The 18,113-nt window shown below is 37.6% G+C and overlaps 1 protein-coding gene across 1 annotated transcript in view; it reads right to left on the bottom strand.

Annotated features, from left to right (window-relative positions):
- LOC149802664 (zinc transporter ZIP11-like) overlaps positions 1 to 18,113 on the bottom strand; it is a 135,864-nt gene that overhangs the window by 72,026 nt on the left and 45,725 nt on the right. The window contains exon 12 of the mRNA XM_089953818.1: positions 7,187 to 7,267. Coding sequence (XP_089809944.1) covers positions 7,189 to 7,267 — 79 coding nt within the window. The 3' untranslated portion in view covers positions 7,187 to 7,188. The remainder of the gene's footprint in view (positions 1 to 7,186; positions 7,268 to 18,113) is intronic.

Here is an 18,113-nt window from a genome sequence, read left to right as displayed (position 1 = left end):
TCAAGTAAACTCATGAAAAAGCTTTGTTGTCAATATCTACTAAGAACCACTGACCTATCAAGTACACTCATGAAAAAGCTTTGTTGTCAACATCTACTAAGAACCACTGACCTATCAAGTACACTCATGAAAAAGCTTTGTTGTCAACATCTACTAAGAACCACTGACCTATCAAGTACACTCATGAAAAAACTTTGTTGTCAACACCTACTAAGAACCAAACTGACCTATCAAGTACACTCATAAAATAGCTTTGCTGTCAACATCTAAGAACCACACTGACCTATCAAGTACGCTCATGAAAAAGTTTTGCTGTCAACATCTACTAAGAACCACTGACCTATCAAGTACACTCATGAAAAAGCTTTGTTGTCAACATCTACTAAGAACCAAACTGACCTATCAAGTATACTCATGAAAAGCTTTGTTGTCAACATCTACTAAGAACCACTGACCTATCAAGTACACTCATAAAAAAGCTTTGTTGTCAACATCTACTAAGAATCACTGACCTATGAAGTACACTCATGAAAAAGCTTTGCTGTCAACATCTACTAAGAACCACTGACCTATCAAGTACACTGATGAAAAAGTTTTGTTGTCAACATCTACTATCTACTAAGAACCACTGACCTACAAGTACACTCATGAAAAAGCTTTGTTGTCAACATCTACAAAGAACCACTGATCTATCACGTACACTCATGAAAAAGCTTTGTTGTCAACATCTACTAAGAACCACTGACCTATCAAGTATACTCATGAGATAGCTTTGTTGTCAGCATCTACTAAGAACCACTGACCTATCAAGTACACTCATGAAAAAGCTTTGTTGTCAACATCTACTAAGAACCACTGACCTATCAAGCTCTTACCTTACACAGATCATATACTACAATCAACACAAACTATCCTTCAATGTGTAATTAAAACCCTAGGATTAGAAAACAAAATATCTGGCATGGATTGATCACATCTGATAAACGTAACTTTGAATGAATAATATGACAGTTTCTGTACTTATATTATAGATCAAACACTGGACATTCACTTATCTACAGGACAAACACTGGATATTCACCTTATCTAATAGGGTAAACACTGGACATTCACCTTATCTACTGGAAAAACACTGGACATTCACCTTATCTACATGACAAACACTGGACATTCGCCTTATCTACTTGACAAACACTGGACATTCACCTTATCTAATGGGGTAAACACTGGACATTCACCTTATCTGCTGGATAAACACTGGACATTCACCTTATCTACTCGATAAACACTGGACATTCCCCTTATCTAATGGGGTAAATACTGGACATTCCCCTTATCTACTCGACAAACACTGGACATTCACCTTATCTCCTGGACAAACACTGGACATTCACTTTATCTACTGGACAAACACTGGACATTCAACTTATCTACTTGACAAACACTGGACATTCACCTTATCTAATGGGGTAAACACTAGACATTCCCCTTATCTACTCAATAAACACTGGACATTCACCTACTGGACAAACACTGGACATTCACCTTATCTAATCGGGTAAACACTGGACATTCCCCTTATCTACTGGATAAACACTGGACATTCACCTACTGGACAAACACTGGGCATTCACCTTATCTACTTGACAAACACTGGACATTCACCTACTGGACAAACACTGGGCATTCACCTTATCTACTGGAAAAACATAGGACATTCAACTTATCAACTGGACAAACACTGGGCATTCACCTTATCTACTGGAAAAACATAGGACATTCACCTTATCTACATTCAGCTTATCTACTGGATAAACACTGGACATTCACCTTATCTACTGGAAAAACAGTAGACATTCACTATATTCCTTGTCCTTCAATCTAATCATATTTAAATTGAACTGAAAATTTAACTTCTCAAAATGAACAAAGATTTTGGCATTTGTTTACTTGACTAAAACAAGTAAAACACCGTAAGACAACAAAGTCTGTCAAAGAATCTTACAAGTACAATACAGCTCAGGAAACTATTTGTTTTTCCATCCATCATGGTGGTGCAGTTAATCCCCTTCATATTCAGCTTCCATCACTGCGGCTTTATGCTCACCAATATCAATCTCCGCAGTGAAGGTGTGGACATGTAATTGGATTTTCACTGTATGTACTTGTTTCTAGGTCACTGTCTGTACTTGTTTCCAGGTCAGATCCAACTGCAGACTGCATAGACCAAGATCTGCCTGCATATTATGTGATGGCAGATTGGGTCTGTACAGTTTGCCTGGTCTAATCAGTGGAACAAACAAATGAGGCCCTGATCTGCCAGTGCATTATGTTGCTGGCAGTTGGACCTGACTTGTATGTGAGAATATATGAAATAAAATCTCAAGTTTGTGGGAGTTTACAATAATTAGGGCAAATATACGTAAGGATTGATGGCTGGAAAAGGAGTGTCCTTTGGGCACATCATATCTTTTTGTGTAAATATAACAAGAAACAGCTTCGTAGTTTTGCCACCTAAATTTTAATGGGAAAGGGTTCAAGAAAATAAGTGTAAAATAAACCCCATCTTGCTTTTGTAAAATAAATAGATCATATGCAAAATGATAGGCCTATAAACTCCTTGTAATATAAATTATGTAAGTGCTAATGGTAAAATATAGTTAAACCTGCCTCAATGGCCACCTTTATATAGCAATCAGCAGGTCACAACTTCATGATATTTCCTGCACCAGAATCATGTAAATGGTTACCTGCTTTTTGCAGTCAATGACTGGGGGTTTCTAACCAAAATGTGGTTTCTTATGGCTTAAAGTGGTCACCTGAATATACCAAACATATATTTATTTTGCCAAGAAAGGCACTGTTAAGGCTAAGACATGTCATATGAACTGATGTGTGAATATGCCTTATCTTGCTTATATTCGTCATATTCAAGTGAATCTGTCTGACCACTCTGGTGTATATTCATCATATTCAGGTGAATCTGTCTGACCACTCTGGTGTATATTCATCAAAATTCAAGTGAATCTGTCTGACCACTCTGGTGTATATTCATCATATTCAAGTGAATCTGACAACTCTGGTGTACATTCATCATATTCAAGTGAATCTGTCTGACCACTATGGTGTATTTTCATCATATTCAAATGAATCTGTCTGACCCCTCTGGTTCCCCTAAGTGGTTAGAGAACCTGCAACAGATGTGGGAGGTTGTGGGGTGGAACCCTGGCTGAATCATAATGAAGACTTTTAAGAATGGTACTAGCAGCTGACTCACTAGGCACTGAGCAATAAGAGGTTAATGTTAGGACTGGTCAGCCTGGTGTCAGGATAATGAGACTGTGTGGGACATCATGCTACATGTCTGCGGCATGATGCCCCAGTGCTAGACATTACTATAAACTGTCACAATGCAGACATTGTAGTGATATGACTAAAATTGTTAAAGTTACCTTAAACTTCTAAATCACACACACTAAATCTGTAACTTTAAACTGGCTAATGCTTTCATTGTTACTTTAAGAACTATAAAGCCACATTATTGCTTACAAATTCTCTGTCAGGGCAAATACTCAAAGTAATCATTATTCTTATTATCCCCCTTCTATTCCCTTCATGGGGGTTGTTGGTTGTTGGATGCACCAATGACTGAACTAAATTTACTCATCAAAAGCGATTAATAGTGAACTAATTTTTAACATGAATTTGCTAAAGCTGATCAAATTTAACTTGTTCAAAAATTATATCAGTGTTTACTTCATAATACTTGTTTGTGGATTCAAGATCACAGTAGAAACTCTTCCTACATACTGTTTATAAAGCAAAATATCAAATTCAGCTTTCAAACACTACTCATGTCCATTGGAAATGTGGATTGTAATTATTATATGTAAGGAAAAGCCCCAAACAAACAGCTATATATTGTAATACTATGGAAAAGTCTTCATAAATCTGTATGTGGAAAATGCACTGTGGTCCTTGAAAAAGTAACAGATAGTCACAATACACATATCAGATCTTCATTTTATGAGAAGTATACAATAGGAAACCAAACTCAAAAAAGAAAATAGTAAAACATCAATTTCACCTGATGTTCAAATTTATTTACTGACAAACGATAAAATTGATGTTTTAAAGCTGGATAGTAGCTGTATCAGATAGACATAATGATCTGTCATCAAATAGATATAATGATCTGTCATCAAATATACATAATGATCTGTCATCTAGAATAGTAGCTGTATCAAATAAACATAACAATCTGTCATCAAATAGACATAATGATCTGTCATCTAGAATAATGCAGATAAGAGTATTCAGTGATTGTCAGATGATACTGTCAAATATTTGTGGAATACTGAAAAGAAAAACAAGATTTCAAAATGGAACAATATAATAATAGTACCATTTTATTTCATTTTTAAATGGCTTAGGAATAACAGATTTTAATTCTATATCCATTTCCATGTCTCAAGTTCATTTTCTAAATATTCTAAATAGAAGTTTTCAATTTTTACAAGCTTATTATCTTCACAAGAATATTCAATTTTTTTAAAACAAATATATATTTTTTCTCTTTCATGTATAAGATTTAATGATGTAATGCTGTTATTTTGTATGTGTGCTTAATACAAAATGTGTTAGCTGTCTCTGATGATAATTACAGCCATAATTAATTTGCAATGCATATGTATGTATGTATGTATGCATGTATATACATGTATGTATGTATCGTTGTTGTAGTTGTTATTGTTTGTTTTAACGCCATTTTTCAGCACATGATAGGCTATACATGGCGGCCAGTATTAATGGTGGAGGAAGAACCCGGGAAATCCCCAGAAAGAACTACCGACCCTCGAGAAAAAGATGGATGGATGGATGGATGGATGCATGGATGTATGTGTGTATGTGATTGATTTTAATAAATCTGAACGTGCAGGTCCAATAATAATCTACAAATTTACATGTGAACATACATGGGATGATATTTATGTGACCATTTGAGTATTTTTTTAAAACACAGCTTCTTTGATAATTATGACAAAATAGTAGAATTGAAACGACACCAAAACCTTGAAAACTGGAAGTGGCAAAAGTGTCAGTTTTGTAACTGGTAATTATAGTACAGAGTGCATCTCTCTCTCTCTCTCAAATCTGAAACGAACACATACAGTATCCCTACAACCTGTTATTAACCCTTTACCTCATACAGCATAGTTACAAAGTGCAGCGTGCTATAAATAGAACACCTGTTACCTATTCAACTCCATACACATAGGCCTGCCTGTTAACTGTTAAGCAATGTAGTGTATGTTACGTCTAACAGCAATTTTAACCATTTTACATTTTTGGTACACATCTATTATGTGCGGAAAAATTTAAGAGTAAAGTCCGATTGTTATAGCTGTTTAATTATTTTTCACGGAAGAATTTTTTATGAGCTTTAAAATCTTGAAAGAACTTGTTCACCATCATGTCAATGAGGCCGCATGACCAACCATAGCTGCCATTTCTCATACTCGAAATTAACAAGTTTTTTGTCTGCGTCTACATTACTAAGTCATCTGAATTTGATAATTTATAAAAAATAATTGCTGCCTACATCAATATCAGAGCCTTTACCTAAGTTATTGAATCTTTCATTGTTGTGATTCTAATCGTGAAAACTTTGTAAGTACTGAATGAAATCTGCGACCACCATTTTGGAAAGTGGAGATTACATCCCAGGTACTTTAAATAGCAGATATCGACCAGAGCATAAACAGTGACCATGTGATCTGACATAATTGTCATTTGCAGAAATGAATGTAGTATCTAATGGGGGGTTTCCCCGAAGGTTGCACTACGAAAACCAGTTAAAATGGCTGATGTTTACAGCAGGCTTCAAAAGGCGCTTCCATGCGAATGGAGTAGAGGTGTCCAAAGATGCTTGCATGAGGCAAAGGGTTATGGGCATGAATGCATCTTATTTTTTTCACAACATCTTGAGATTCAATCATGTAATGAAATTGTTAGAAGTAATGATTATGTCACTATTTTCTTATTTCCCAAACAGTACATTGTCAATTAGCTGCTGGGAAATATTTTTTAATCTTTATGCAGCAACTTCCAGAACTCTGCTTTCTTAAGCTTTAATAAATCCTCATAATATAATTGGATGTCAGAAGAAATCATATTTTATCTTCATGTGAACCAGTAAATGTTCATTTAATGCATTAATTGATTGATCATGTATTTTCAACATCAGGAAGTAATATCAAAGTAAGCAAATACCTCTAAAAGAGAATGCACTGGATAATTATTGGAAACTATGATTCTGTTTCACTTTCATTCAAGTGTAAACATAATTTTAAAAAGCAATCGGTTTAACATTTATCTTGTCTTCAAAGCAAATTCTAAATCGCAATACTGGCTTTCTTAAGATCATTAAAAGAATAACAAATCATATGAACTTCAATTGAAATAAGTGCATGAGATCATTACAAGGTCAGCATAGACTAAATATAGATTTTGTGGATTAACACACACTGAGAAATTAACCTTGAACAAAATAGGATACCAGAAAAAGACCAAAAAATCATGTGACAATACATCTATCGCTTTCTTTATGAAGAAGGTATTTTGTCCATTCAAGAAAAGTTTCGTCTGTATAATCAAATTGCATACAGTTATTAACATCTGAATAAATCATTACAAAACATGTGTATTAATTTATAACAGCATCAAAATAGATAACTCAGCACCATGCTATGCTCTCCCCCCTTTTCCCTCAATGAATACTGGCTGGGGTCACAAACAGTAAACCATGCCAACTTTATTTACAACATTTCAACTCCATGGTGATCAACAAACACGAATATACATGAACTGTGGTGAACAAAGCTATTCTCTGCATGAAAGCTATGGCAACTCCATTATGACACGTAAAGAGATGATAGTCAGGCTTTTTCCAAATTTTCTTCACACTCTCTCCATCCCCACTTGGATGCATGGAGAAACAAAAAGTCACAGGAGCTGTACTGTATGTCGACGTATTGTACTAATTCATTGTGTAACATCTGAGATCTGTGGACTGATTTAAATATTTTGCACACGGGGAGGCAAGATAAAATAAATATTTCATGAATATTAATGCATTATAGTGAATTTTATACAGTGGGGTAAAATGCTCTTCTTCATACATTACCATTATCCAAGTCCCACATCTAAAGCCATCATAACAACAAATCCTGCTATAGCACCCCATGAGGCAAGTTTCCCATTACCACTGAAAATACAGGAATCATTTTATGAAGAGCCTTAAATGAGTCTTCATCAAACAAGTCAGCTCCAAACAGCATTCACCCTGATATAATATTCATAATGTGGTGGCAAATTAAAGTCTATGTTGTTTGTTCTGCTGATTAATCCCAACAAAATGCATAGACCCAGATCTGCCTGAACATTAAGCGACAGAAGAGCTGGGATTATGCAGTTTGCAGCTGGATGCAAATTATACATGAGTATAAATTTATGTAGTGAGTAGAAATAATTTCTATCTTTTACAAGCCAAAGAAAGTAAGAGACTGGAATTATTCAACAAATAAATAGGAAATGAACACACTGTTTTCTCTATATGACACATGACAATATAACATCAAGGTATGAAAAATTTGACCATTTTCAGAAACATAAACTACTTGCAGTTGACTGATGTGTTGTTTAAAAAAGAAAAGATATGCTTGGTGTCTGACTGACAATAATTTTGACATTTTGACATTTTGTTGGTTTCTAATAATTTGTTGGAAGCAATGATTACTCCATGCAGGAGCATACCTGGTTATGGCAGGAAAGATTACCCAAATACGACCACCCATCTTAATTCTGCCGTTTATAAACAACAAATTACAGTGTCACAATAAGGAATATTTAATACATGTTTTGTAACAAACAAAACACAAAAAGCAAACGAATATTTTGCACTCTCCATTCACAATGCATGTCCTTATTCAATCATTATGTATATTCCAAATCAACAAACAAAATTAAGATGAGGCTCTCTATGGAGGGTGCTCATGATCTAGAATCTGCCTGAAACACGCTGTACATGACAATGATGATTCCCAATCTGTGTTAGGCTAATTCTGACATTAGAGTGTATTCTGGGCTGATTTCAGATTAGGTAGAATCTCTCTTAGGCTTATCCCAACAAACTGTATCTGGGCTGATCTCAGATTAGGTAGAATCTCTCTTAGGCTTATCCCAACAAACTGTATCTGGGCTGATCGCAGATTAAGTGGAATCTATGTAAGGCTTATCACAACATTCTGTATCTGGGCTGACCTCAGATTAAGTGGAATCTCTGTTAGGTGTATCCCAACACACTGTATCTGGGCTGATCTCAGATTAAGTGGAATCTCTGTTAGGTGAATCTCAACATACTGTATCTGGGCTGATTGCAGATTAAGTAGAATTGTGCTGGGCATGAACTTATGTCACAGACCTATTTGCAAAGTGGTTTTTTTGTGTGAGGGCTTAGGGCTTGGTGGGTAATAAAAGTTGAGAAGTGTTTTTGATTTTGAATATAACAAATGCATATTTAGAGAAAACTGACATACCTTGCGCTTGTGATAAAATGTGTAATTAATTTATTTAACACATGCTGCCAATATAATTTATTATTAAATGTGTTTGTCTTTGTTTATTTAATGGTGTCTGTAACTGTAACTTGTAACAATTCTCTGTAGTTAAAAAAAGTTAATTAAATAAGGTGTTTTTCCCAGGTCACTCTGAAATCACATGATCTGAATTGCACTATGCTGTTCCATGTTGGTCACATGACTTACTTAGAATGATATATGCAGTCTTAGAGCAGTATAAATTGTTTATTTTCCTCATCAGTTCAGTTTGTGTGTGGAATAATAAAGTTCTGAGTGCCTAATTAATCCCCATCCATCCAGCTTATTTGCACTTATTTTACTTATCTGGCATGTAACTTGTGAAATAGTTTTTGTTTCTACTTTTAAAATGATAAGATTGCATGGTTTAATGTAGTTTTAATCTCATAGTGGAATTCCTTATTCTGGAGATATCTGTTACAAATAATAGCTTTGGATAATCTGAAGTTTATCCATTAACTTGTAAATTCTTTTGTATTTTTACTGATGTTTCATTTTTTAAAAAGGATTTAGCTTTTGTCTGCTTTTAATGCATGAAAGGATTTTAAAGTTATACTTATGCTGAATAAGTTTCTATAACCTGTTTTTTAAATCTGTAATTCACTCTTTTTTAAGGGGTGCACAAATTTTGCTGAATTTCATGGTTGCTGTGAACAACAAATATAAAGACCCAACAAACTGGAATTCTAATGTGAAGTTATAAATTTAAGTACTGATATAAAATGTGGTTCTTTATTAAAGCCATTGAAATTGATACCCATGAAAATAACTGCATTCACGGAATTATGAGAGATTGTGATTTAAATAAAGGGAACTTTTAAGTTTTAATTCTATTTTGATGAAAGTTACATACCTTTCTGCTTAAGATCAATTCATATATTTTCACATTTGTATGTCACTATGTCCCATCCAGAAATGCATATTTGTTATGTACCACCCTTTGTTTCATGACGATATTCATCACACAATACTTTCATGAAAAGTTATTTTGATTTTAATAATCTGAATATATTACCAGTAAATTAAATATTTCCCACTGTAATGTGTTGTCCAATGTTGTTTACTGTTGATGTTTACTAAAATGTACATTGCTTCAATTTTCATGCAAGTACAAACAATCTATATTTGTAATATATTTGGGTTTCGCTGTATAAACACTCTTTGTGTTTGATGCAGTAAAAGTTTTATTTGATTTATATTTTCTTTTTCCACAAGCCATATTGAAATCTCAAGCAATATTTCCCAAGGCATCTGCCAGTACCCTTGGCTTGTAAAGGCAGCACCCACTTTTTTTTGAAGTTGCTAATGCTTTGATCGAGTTGTGAATTTGGCACTTGTTCAGTGCCAAGTAGAGTCCTACAACTCCCTGCATGGATCTGACCTTAACCCACTGACATATATAGGTAGCATCCTCTTTATGAAAATCCTCTGATCGAGCCCTGACTCTTGAGACTCGTTCAGTGCCAAGTAGAGTCCTACAACTCCCTGTGTGGATTTGACTGTAATCCATTAGCATATAATGGTAGCATCCTCTTTGTGAAAATCCTCTGATCGAGCCCTTACTTTTGAGACTTGTTCAGTGCCAAGTAGTCCTACAACTCCCTGCATGGATTTGACCTTAATCCGTTGGCATATATAGGTAGCACCCTCTTTATGAAAATCCTCTGATCGAGTCCTTACTCTTGAGACTTGTTCAGTGCCAAGTAAAAGAGGTTGGATAACTGAACCACCTTTGATCTTGCAGCCCAATTAGGCATGTTTTGTTGCATCCTTTTGTAGATTTCACAGACTGCGAAGACAAAGTGTCAATTACACAGCCCGCACATAAGTACCCGCATACGAGAGTCAAGATGAGGAATCAGAGTCTGACGATATTTATGAAGAAAAGATGACAATGGAGTATTTCTGAACTGTATCTGAAGACTCAGACAATGAAGATGAATTCTTGGACTTTGTAACTCATGACATTAGACAGTGACTTTTATAGGATACTGTGAATCCCAAAAATGTGGACTTTACTTTTACTGTTTATTTGTAAGATGTGTGGAATTAAGATATTACAGGATGTTGTGAATCAGATCATTCTGGCTATCATCATACTAATATATGACATACAATAGAATTTATTATAATAATTGTTTCAAATGTCATGTATTATGGATTTTATTACATCAAGATGGACAAAATGTAAGTTGTCAATTTATCTGAGGTATATTCCACTCAATAATATAATTTTATTTCACACTGGTTTTGTCTTTACTTTTCCTATCTATCCATCAATTCATTCACTTTGGCTTGTTTATTTTCCAAATTATAACTCTGACTCACTGAAGACAAGTCACCTCTTCGGATGGGTCTGACTTGCAAAATACACCCTCTGCCCTGACTTATAGGAGGGTCAAAGATTAGTTACCTTTTCATAGCCCTAAAATGGGGGTGAGGTTGGGGGTGGTTAACATTATGGTCAAGTTGATTTCTAATTGAGTATATATGGTATTACAAAAAAAGACACTTTACAGTGGTAGATTCAACACTGATTCCAGGAAACAAATCTTGACCCATACACCATGCTGATAAACCATTACTAATGAGAAAACTTCATTCAAACACAAGTACTCCTATTGAGTTTCCAATGAATGATAAAAATGAAAGTTCATTTGGAAACCTCATCTAAGGCCAACAGTATAAATCATAGACTGGTATCAGCTTCAATTAACATAATACAAAATATTAAGCTTAGCGCCAATCTATCATTTATCCGTTTATACATTTAGTCAAATATTAAGACATCAAAATATTTTATGATAATTGCTTCTGACTTTGATATCAGCACTACATTTAAATAATGGAAGTTCACGTATCAGTAAGTTGACACACTAAATTTCACAGAACAAATGTTTTCTTGGTTTCTATGGATATTTCATGAGAAATCAATTCTTAGCACACTCATCAATTTTGATGAAAACTGTCAGCCAGAGTCCCAACTTTCTTCCATCACTGTTATAGTTGTTAGACTATTCTGTAACAGGTCAGGATTTTGCATCTGGGGTTGAATTCTTTGCTCTGTAGCCAATACCACAGTAGTGTAGTCCATACACTGATGGACTACAAAAATGTGTACTTCTGACAGTCCGGATATGACATGTTATACTGATGGACTACTTTTACATCTGACTGTCTGGATATGATATGTTACACTGATGGACTACAAAAATGTGTACATCTGACAGTCCAGATATGATATGTTACACTGATGGACTACACAAATGTGTACATCTGACAGTCCGGATATGATATGTTACACTGACGGACTACAAAAATGTGTAAATCTGCCAGTCTGGATATGATGTGCATGCAAACATATGTCCCACTATTTTTTATAAAGGACAGACATCAAACTTAGGAATATGATTGGGACTGATCTGCATTTTGTGCAGAATGGATTAAGAAGTTTAATTCAACACAGATGAAAAAAACTCTTGAAAAACAAATTATATCATATTTTCAGATTCCCTTTCCACACCAAAAGCATTAAAAAAAACCTTTATATTTAACAACCTGTTAATATCCTGAATTTTACAGAAACTTGATTTGCACATACAATCTGGTAAAAAGTATTATATATATGCTTGGCTACCTAGTCACATTGGCATAAAGGGCAGATAAAGCTGCCAAAGCTGCCTTGCAGTCACTAATTTGTGAATTGAAGATTCCACATATTGGTTTCAAATATGATATGTCTACTAGTTCCAAATACTTGGCAATATAAATTTTTTAAATTAAATTAGGTTTCTCTGAGAATACTTACCCAATCACAGTATGGTAGGAATATTAGCCTGCTACCTCATGAATCCATCTCTACTAAAAGATGAAAAATCGACTTTACCTGGCCAGATCAATAGACAAAGGGCAGTAGCTCTTGCCCATTACCTCCCCTTGGCACAGCCAGGTGTCACTAGTTTTAGCTGAGATACTAACGAGGATGCTCACAGAGTGGAGTGGTTGGGGGAGTTTTTAAGAAATGTGGTTGGGTAAGTATTCTCAGAGAAACATAATTTACTTGAAAATTTGCTTTCTCCTTCAACTATGTTCCCCAATCAATACATTAGGAGAATAAGTAATAGGAGGGGATGCTGAGCATCTGACCTCTGCCTCAGGTATCCTTCTAGGGAAGAACAGCTTAATTCCCCCATGCAAACAATAACCTGTTCTCCTACTTACATAAGCAATACAGCCTGGGGTCACTTGATCTGTGACCCTAACATACGGTTATGAGAATTATTATTAAAATCTTCTTTCCTGCAAAATATCACCAGTGAATCCAGCTAACAGGCTGTGTTGATTGAACCAGTTGGGTCTGTTGGCTGTCAGTGCTGCAGTCACTGGACCTACCAGATACGAGATTGCCTCTGCAATGCCAGATCTCTGAGATGGAGGTTTGAGAAGGTTGACTCTGTATGCCAGCCAACAGCTTCTATTATATCTCAGGTCAGAACGTTGTGTTTGAACTTGTGGCTCGCAGAGATTGTTCAAGACTTCTGAGCAGTAATCTAGGCAACGTGACTTTGATCTGGTGGATGTCAGAGTACACCAAATGTACAACCCACTTCAGCCATGAAGAAAGAGCATGAAGAGTGATATCCTGTGTCCGGGCTCACACTGGAAGGAAGAGGCCTTTGCATGTGTCAAGATTTGTCTCTGTGTGCTTCAAGTTAATGCTTGAGAGCATAAACAGGATCTTGTGTGTGTGTGTGTGTGATTTGAAACCTTTACATATCTTTAAAAAAATTTCAGTCATATCACTATGATATCTGCAGTGTGGCAGCTTATAGCGATGTCTAGCACTGGGGCATTATGCCACAGATATGTAGCATCATGCCCCACCAAGTCACATTATCCTGACACCAGGCCGACCAGTCCTAACACTAACCTGAGCATCAAGTGAGGCAGCTGCTAGCAGGGGTTTGAACCTGTGACCTCCCACATTAAAGGCGGATGCTCTAACCACTAGGCCACCGGAGCGGTCTAACAGGATCTTGCATGGCTACTGTTCTCTATGGAAGAGTGAGTGAACGAGTGACGACTCTTCTTGATTACCAACAGACAGTAACCTATGAGAACCACCTGACCCTTCCATCTGAACTGAAGAGAGTTTCTGTCAACACAAAGATAATGTAACTCTCTTAACCTGCATGCAGAAGCAAAAACTATCGGGAAACATGACTTGTATGATTGTGACTTTAGCAAAGTGTATGCTAGAGGTTCAAATGGATTTGAATCAAGCCAGGTTAAAATCTAGGATTAGTTCCATTTGGAGGCAAAATGAGGGATATTGGTCGATTGAAACTAATATTACCTAAAAGATCCAATAGGTCTATATTCTTCCCAAAAATATGTCTGCTATGATGCCAGAATGTGTCCAATATCATGGAGATTGGGGCCCCACTGTTTCTCTTCAAAGATCCAGAGAAAAGATCACTAAAGCAAGGAATTGAGGCACACAGTGGGTCAATGTTTTTGGTACAGCACCAGTCCCTGAAAACATGCCACTTTCCCTCATAAGCCTACAGAGTGGAGTGTATATATGCTCTCAAGATTCTCTCCACAACTGAAGGTTTGAACTGTTTCTCTCACAAGGCCATCCTAGTAAGAGCTGCACATGTAGAAGAGGATGGTCCATGGAGGGAAGGATCTCCAGTGACAGTGGATGCTTGAGATGACTCAGGTTGGCTAGAATCTTCCTGGGCAGATCTATCGCTAGAATGAGCAGATCAGTGACCCAGGACTTGTCCCATCTGAGAGGGGCTATCAGAGTAATCTTGCACTGTGACCCCTTAACTTCTGGATTATTTTTGGACTTGGCACCATGGGAGGGGAGACAAATGCCCACAACCCCTCCCAAATGATTGACAGTGCACCTATGGCCAAAGCTATTGGGTAAGGAACTGGAGAGAAGAAGGTGGGTAGCTTTTAATTCCATCTCGTCACGAAGCAGTCAATCATTGGATGCCCCCGAAGTGTGCAAATCTGAGTGAAGACCAACTGATGGAGAGACCATTCCGTGTGAAGGACTTGACCGCTTCTGGATTGAGACTTGGCCAAGACACTTAGTCTGCAGGAAAGTGTCTGATTTGTATGTTAATATGGAGATTGATGCACCAACAAAGAAACTGCCAAATCAGAACTAACAGGTCAGGTGATTTGGTGACACCCTCTTTGAGGAGACAGGTCACCACTATAGAGTTGTTGGACCAATTTTGCCTCAGAGTTGATCTTTTCAGAAGTGAATGGCATTGATTACAGCCTTTATTTTTAGGATGTTGATGTGCAGAGGATGTTTCCCTGGCTTCCACATGTTGCAGACAGTTGTGAAGGTTGGCAACAGGTAGGCACCTCCACTGTGTGCACTGGCGTCAGTACCTACCATTATTTCTGCTTGGGGCTTCTCCAGCAGGATTCCCATGGTCAGGAGACCAAGGCTGCCTCACTGATGCAGGAATGATCAAATCTTGAGAATGATCATTAATGTCTGATCAACAGTACTTGAAAAGAGGCACCACTGTGCTGGCAAGGTCTGCATAAAAGACAGCCAAGTGGGATGAAGTCTGCTGCCGCATTGATTAAACCGATGAGTTGCAAGAACTCTCTCGATGAAATCGAAGTCTTGTTGGGAAAGTTAGATGATTCTGGTAACTCAAACACAAGGAAGCTGCACCACGTAATCCATAATCTGAGTAAGGGTTAATGTTGAGGCCTAAGGAAAGAACAGTGAACTAATAAATTGTGTCGCTGTCAGAAAAAAAATGGAACTAAAATATTTGTGACACAGGGCAGATTGGGATGTAAAAAAAATGTGTTGATCAGATTGAAAATGATGGCATTCTTGTCCCACTGAATGGAAATGCAGATTGAAGTCACCGTCTCAATTTTGAATTGGATGAGGCAACTCCAGTTGATGGTAGGCTTCAAATGGCTCTTTGTTTTCCAAAAAAGAAACAGCCTTGAGTAAAACCCTGGGGATTGTGGCCTTTGCACACAAACTCCACTGCTTTTTTTTGATAAGCAAAAGTATCTCCTGTTGTTGAAAGGCATCCTTCTCCCAATCTGACAGTATATTCGAGAAGAAGGGAGAGGAGGAGTGGGAGGGATTGTTGATGAATGAAACCTACAGCCCCTTTGAATGACCTAGAACACTCCCCCCATTCTGAGGGAATAGTGAGCTCAAATATCGATTTCTTACTGCCTTTGTATGACTACTTCCTAGAAATCAATGGCGGAGCACATGTGACTGAGAAGATCCCCTGTCCTGTGGCTGCTTAACATCCATTCACATTGATTGGAACTGAGTGGTTCCAAACACCCATGTGGGTTTAGCAGTGAGGTGGAAGGGCAGTTCCTGAGCTGCCTGCCTCTGAACTTCCTCTATTCTCTTCCTCCAAAGCAATGGTGACCTGAACTGGGTTGTCTGGAAAGGGACAGTATGATAAGGTTGGAGAAACATGCAATATGTCGTATCAGCAGATTGGGTGAACCTGTCAAAGTATTGGCCATGGTATTGTCCACACACCTGGTCATTGACCCTAGCAATCCTGGCCATCACCTCCCACACATGGCTACTGCCAGGTGTGCCATCGCCTCCCAAGCATGGCTACTGCCAGGTGTCTGCAACAACATCCTAACAAGCTCTGATGGGCATGGAGCAGATTTGTTTGCTCTATAAAACAGAATAGTTACTACATTCTTGTCAAGTGCTGGGAGATCATTTCTGAAGGCAATTGTCGCCTTAAGTCCATCTCTTCCTCCACGTCAGATCTACTGATCCTTTTGAGCAACGATAAGGGTGAAGGGCATTTTGAAGAAGCCAACACCTTAAGAATGTTCTTGACAGTAACTTGAAAGCCTAACTTCACTCCATTCCATGTTTGGATCCGAGTAAGATGTGAAGGATGGTGGATCTGAAGGAGTTCCAGTGCACTCACTGTGTGCTGAGGCCCAACTGGGTCTACTTGCAGCACTAGAGAAGACATACCAAGTGGTATGAATACTAACTTCCATCCCGAAGAAAAAGTCACTAGCTCTCCCTTGTGGGCAAGCAGTGAACATACAGAAGTCCAGCACTGCCGGCTGATTTGCACAGCAAAAGGTCGGCCTTTAAGCTGGCGGTATAGATGACAGTCTGGCTATGACTGGTACTGGCCGCTCCAAAGGCCTGGCTGGACAGAGAGATTTCTCACTTAAATCTCTGTCATAGGAAAGGCACCTCATCAACGGTAAGGTTGGACAGACTGATCTGGTACTGAGATCCCTGTAAATCATAGTTAGCTGGACCAATTAGACAAAAAGGTCTCATGTTGGGATGGCTGGACAGCCTGAGATGGTGCAGTTTTATTATGCATTAGAGCCAATGATTTTGGTGTGAATGGCATGTTGTCAGCCCAGATGCTGGCGGTATGTAAGATGGTCCAGCAATCACCAGTACTGGCCACACCAAAAGGTCTGGCTGAACGAACAAATTTCTCATTGAAATTTCCAGAATAGTAATGGACCATTTCAATGAAAAGGTTGCTGGGACAGCTGGACTGCTGGTGTTGGCTCAACAGTTGGCAATATCGGGACGGCTGGTGACAGCTGGATGGCTGATAACAGTACAGTAGGATTAAGAGTTAGATCCAATGGGTCTGGCATGAACTCCATGTGCCCTGATTTACAGGCTTAAAAGCCATGCTCAGACATGAGGTGGGGGGTGGGGGTGGGTAAGCCTTGTGGGCTACCTATAATTAGGGAATACTCCCCAATGAATTAGTATCACCAACAACAAGCCATAGGTTGTCTTCCTCGATTTATTCCAGCTATCCTTCCCTTCAATGCTGAAAGGACAACTGCTTTGAATAGAAGCTCAGACTTCCACTGACTATGTATGACAGACACTGCATATCATAAACGGTGTATACATAACACAACAATAGTCATGGTAGACTTTCATTTTCTAAAGTTGCATTTAAATCATTTAAATTTCCATTCTACTACAACCACACCAAAAAACAAGTTAAAGCAGAAACTAGTAATGTACTGAAATTATTACTAAAACACTGTTGTAACTAACAGAACAGTGAAGGGATTGTATCAGAAGCCTATGGCCGAATAACATACATAATGATTAGTTAATAGTTAAACTTTATAATTTTTTGATGCATACTAAAGAAGAGTTCTAATAACCATCATACATCCAGCAGCTCTTCTGAAGCAAAGGAGACATTAACCTCTCTTTGTGTCTTTGAAGACAGCTACCTGCAGTCTCAGGGATTTTGAATCATCTGAAGCACCCTTTGCATTCTGTACAAGATGACTAACAGAGACAGATGCTGCAGTGGATCAGAGGTTAGCCTAATCACCTAATAGGTGTGGGTTGGAACCTTATGACAGAATCAGCCTGGATCAACTAATGTGTGTCCCTGG

This window comes from Sinohyriopsis cumingii, chromosome 3 (assembly GCF_028554795.1).
Source record: "Sinohyriopsis cumingii isolate HCF-2022 chromosome 3, ASM2855479v2, whole genome shotgun sequence".
Classification (NCBI taxonomy): domain Eukaryota; kingdom Metazoa; phylum Mollusca; class Bivalvia; order Unionida; family Unionidae; genus Sinohyriopsis; species Sinohyriopsis cumingii.
This window is presented reverse-complemented; position numbering and strand designations above follow the sequence as displayed.